This window comes from Glossina fuscipes, unplaced genomic scaffold, assembly GCF_014805625.2.
Source record: "Glossina fuscipes isolate IAEA_lab_2018 unplaced genomic scaffold, Yale_Gfus_2 59148, whole genome shotgun sequence".
NCBI lineage: Eukaryota > Metazoa > Arthropoda > Insecta > Diptera > Glossinidae > Glossina > Glossina fuscipes.
Window position 1 is genome coordinate 1 of NW_024001927.1, and position 4,981 is coordinate 4,981.

Here is a 4,981-nt window from a genome sequence, read left to right on the forward strand (position 1 = left end):
TACAACGAAAATGGAGAAAATTCAAATCCATCTGAAAATAAAACGATTTGAGTGGGACAGATGTTTTCTCCACTTAGAGTCCGAAAGTAAATGACGAGAATGAGTGTTTAGAATTTTCACAATCCACTGTTAATACTAGAAGTACGAACGAGTTGTTATATATTTATTCCTAGTGTATACAAAGTGATCGGCTTGATATTTGATTGACAAATATAAAAATTTAAAGAAATCTTTTAAAGAAAATAAAATATATTTGATTCGAAGATTACAAGTACCCGATATGTACATCTATTTCCATGAAAAGTAGTAATTTAGTTATTTGGAACAACACAATTTGTACAAGTAGAGATTTTTTTTGTCAAGTTTTCGTACATCAGAAAAATCTCAAAAAAAAAAAAAAAGAAAATTTGAGTATTCCTGGGGAATAGAAAAAGGAAAATTTTGGCAGTTGAGGTGATGGAGTTGCTGAACGAACAACGATATGTATGAGTAAATTCACAAAATAGCCAGAAAATTCGAATATTGATGGAGATCTATTAATTTTATGAATTGTAAATCTGTAACAAAAAAAGAAAAAAAACCAATTGATATATAAAACGAAAAAATGTCAAAATCGTTAAAATTAAATCAGCCTAGGATTTTGGAGTCTTTCAGCAAAATTCGAGACATTCTTAAAGGTAAAAAAAAAAAAACAGAATAACTAATACAAAATTTGTCATTCTCATGATATATACATATATATAAAATTTAAAGCTTTGCAAAGTATTAATATTAAATACGTTACACGATCACGAACGATAATTTTATCTTTCACTTTTCACTTTTCATTCTTCATGTTTGCTCTTTATTTCTCTCCCATTTTTTATAATGCACCAAGCAATAATAATAATAATAGATTGCGTGCCCAGTTAACGAGAAACGCGAGGAATCGTGAGCCAAAACATACCCAATGTTTTTCCAACATTTAAAATGCCATTTTAAATACATTTTCAATTCATCGCCTTTATTAAAATTAAAATATTTAATTTTGAAGATTCATTCAAATGTTGTAAATGTTGTTAGAATTTGGAAAGCTTATCAAAAAATCAAAAGGAATAGAAAAATGATTTGTAAAATTTTTTTTTTTAGTCATATTCATGCATAATTAAATACGAATAATATTTGAAAAAAAAAAAAATAAAATCCAAATATTTTTTGTAGGAATATTTTGTTAGTTGATTAAGCGTCATTAGCTAGCAGTTTCAGACATAGCAGCAAATTGGGCATATTGTTAATGGCAGCTAATTCGTTCTGATGTATCATGTGCACACATTTTGCAAAAATCTGTTTCAGTTCACGAACTGGATTCCTAAGCAAAGCCGGTGCCATATATTCTAATATAGATGGGGGGGGAAATTGTAAAACGGATTCTGCTCAGTAAAATGATTTAAATAATTTGCAAAATTGGTCCAATCTGATTTTGCTATAATACCGAGTAAAACATTCTTTATGATTGGAGATTCGTCGTGAATCAAATTTAAAAATGATTCGCAAATAAATTTCTTATCTAAACCACAAATTATCAAACCATCGTATAACGCGAACAAACAATCCGAATGCATTGGGTAACGTTGATAGTCGTTAATCATATTTAAAAGCTTCCTGAAATTGCGGCGTTCCACATAAAGTGCACAGAATTCCATAAAATATAATTTCGATAGTTGTTCATAATTATACATGAATTTGTAGACTTTATCCAAAGCATATTTCGTAAGGTGATGCAAATTCGAACGCAGATAAGAATTCGAATAGAATACATGGGATAGTCGACAACGTTCATTCAAAGTGCAATTGCCCGTGAGGAAAGGCAAACAGGTTATACCAAAAAATCTCGCCAACATCATAGAATTGTTTTCATTTAAATTTTCCCATCTAGCGTAAAATGAATTCATTTGTGCGGTTATATTGCTTGATAAACTTGGATGTTGCATTTGCTGCTGCTGCTGCTGCTGCTTATCCTCAACCTCCTCCTCCTGCTGCTGCTCCTGCTGTCGTTCTTGTTGTTGTAGTTTCAATGTTGACTGAAAATCATTCATAATCGGGCGAATGATATTTTCACATATTTTTTTCTGGCATCTACTTTCACTTTGCAAAGACGATAAAGGAGTTATATCTTCGTCTTGCGGTGCTGTTAATTCATTGGTCGAATCAACTTTACTTGCGTCCTCAACTAATGTAGAAAACGGAAATCGATCGACGCTTGGAGAACTATATAGAGGAAATCAAATAGATATGATTTTTTGGGGTTTATACGTATATCTCTAAATATATATTTATTTCACGTATATCCAAGTTACTTAAAAAATCTCTTTATTTTACTTGGAAACTTGGCAGAGACTTTTCAAATCATTTTTAACCTCATATTTACTTAGCTGTTGTCTTCTTAATGGAATCACTGTAAAAACATCTATTACTCTACTGAAGTAAGAAGCGAGAAATCAATAGGTATACGATATTAGGCTGCAATTTCTTAGCACGAATTCGTTTGATTCTTGCAGTGGTTTCGGGATGCTTTAGAAGATGCCTGAAACTTGTTTCCATGTATTCCAGAGCCGCTTTCAAAGCATTTGATGAGCCAATGAAAAACCTTTTCATAACCAATTGACAGCGGCCTAATATCTATCTATATTTTGGGCGGAACTCATTACATTTTGTTATTCTTTTTGTATGTTCAGCAAGTATGACTGTGTGCCTTATCTCGAGCATAATTATGCAATCAATATTTTATTTTGAAATAGATTTATTCTTCAACTTTTATCACTTTACTAAGATAAGTACTTTTTGTACCCGGCATCATTTGTGATACGTACGTATATTAAGTGTGCAATACTCAGACGGACTTGAGCTAAACACACCATTTTTATTATTCCGATGATTCAATCTTTTTTTATTATAGTGGTCGCGGAATTACACACACAATCACTTTCTCTATCGGTCGGTTTAAGCCGCCTGGTCCGGCTTGTTTTCTTGCGCTCAGATATGTTGATCTTCTTCGACCATTTCTCATATAATACCTCATTATGAAAAGCCCTTCCATGATATGGCGGGGGTAGTCGGCCACTACATTGCTTTGACTTGTTGCAATTTAAACTAACACGTCCATTGTCCATTGAAATTGATTGCTTCACCATCAATTTGGCCCACATTGTATGGTGTAAATAACTTGTGTATTGGCGTTTGTGCGATATTGTTTCAACATTTCGGAAAACTACTGAACTCTATTGGTAATTATTTTGTTATTCGGGTTCTCGACTTTGTCAATTATCACCGACTAACCCACAACTTCAATCTTGCTATCGACTAAGTTCGCTGTTCATAGCCTGCTTTATTTTATTATTTAAATCTTTGTATTTTGCCTTTTTTTGTACTGCTTTACAGTTTGGTTTCTAATTGTTTTATATTACGGTCAATATTTTAAAATGCTGATCCTTATCGCTTTAATACAACTTTCTATCTTTTTCCTTTTTAGCATATTATTGAAGTCTTTGATCTAAAGTGCATTTGCAAACTTAGTTATGTTTTTACCCTTACTTTGTGATTTACGATGCGTCAAGCCTTTCGGGGTTTTCTCTAAGGTTTAGTCCAAATTAACAGACTGCCGAAGACCTTACATACTTCGATATAACGATAGATTGTGGACTTAATCTTTGCGTAGGCGAAATCTCCATTTTCGCTAACAGGAGAATGCTGACCTGACCACAAATACTACGCAGTTGCGCATACAGACGGACATGTTTAGTTGTATTTGAAGGTTTGAAATACACCAGGAATTTAAACAGAGATTTTCTCAGTTTGCGTGGTGTTTGCCGGCACGTCCTTTGACCGATTTGGCCTACTTTCAATGCCAAAAACCCGGGTGCAAAACTTCCAATGTTTCTGCCAAATTTGAAGTCGACAGCTTCATTTTTGTAGACAACACAATGTTTAAAACAGACATTTGATTTAAAATTTGATGCTGATCAAGAATATATATATTGTGAGGTCTCTGGTCCTTCATAGGTATAAAAGTACCACTAGCAAGTAAAAGATGCATAATTATATATATATTGCCGGATTGGTTGCTCTATCAAGTGGAAATGTCTTCTTTAAAAAACTAGTTCCTCCTAAACGATCATTTTTATCAGTTTTCAACTATATTCCTGTTCTGTACCCATTTATAATATATTTTAAAAACCTTATGTTTTCGTCGACTTTCGTTCTTCAAGGCAACGTGTACTTTAAAATAAAAAAATCCCTAGTCAATACATCACCTTTTATCACGATTCCCCGAAGTGAAATGCATTCATATCTTCTCAGATAGAAAAAATGTATTTTATGCGTTATTTTTGTGTTAACATCAACCAATTTAAATAAAGTTATACTTACCATCATCTACCTTTTCGGGAAACGGAGTTGACTTATCAGCAAACATCTCTTTTTCGCTGTTTACCTGATCCTTTATTAACTCATTACCGTCATCGCCATGATTTCTAACATTTTCATTTTCGCTATTGTGATCAGCTACAGCAGTGAAGCATTCCCGCGTTTCAGCGTCGTTTTCACATCGGCTAACGAAAGTTTCATCTCGTAACTCATCACTTATCGTCGAAATAATCGGCAACGTGCCTAAGCTCCCCTTATTTAAATCATCCGTATCCGAATCAAGGCAGTCAGCATTGGGGGGTCTCAAGCCAGTATTCATTCCATTACTTCTAATGTTATTGTCATTAATTTCACTTATTTGTTTTATATAATTATGATTTAATTTCTGTGTGAAACACTCATTCTTATCGTTTACTTTCGGATTCTGAACGAAGAAAACATCTGTTCCACTGATTTCGTTCGACATGATAGCTTGTATACTTTCCATAATTTCATTGTTAGTATCAATTGCATTAATAGAATTTTCCTGAGTGATCGTTTTATTTTCAGATGGATTTGAATTTTCTCCATTTTCGTTGTA

General features: G+C 32.9%; 1 protein-coding gene across 1 annotated transcript; it reads right to left on the reverse strand.

The window, feature by feature from the left end:
- Positions 1-460: 460 nt before the first annotated feature.
- Positions 461-4,975, reverse strand: LOC119643214. The gene is made up of 2 exons (XM_038042558.1): positions 4,405-4,975; positions 461-557 (listed from the first exon to the last, which is right to left on the reverse strand). The coding sequence occupies exons 1-2, from the start codon at positions 4,886-4,888 to the stop codon at positions 496-498; spliced, it is 546 nt and encodes a 181-aa protein (XP_037898486.1). The 5' UTR covers positions 4,889-4,975; the 3' UTR covers positions 461-495.
- Between the last annotated feature and the right edge of the window lie 6 nt (positions 4,976-4,981).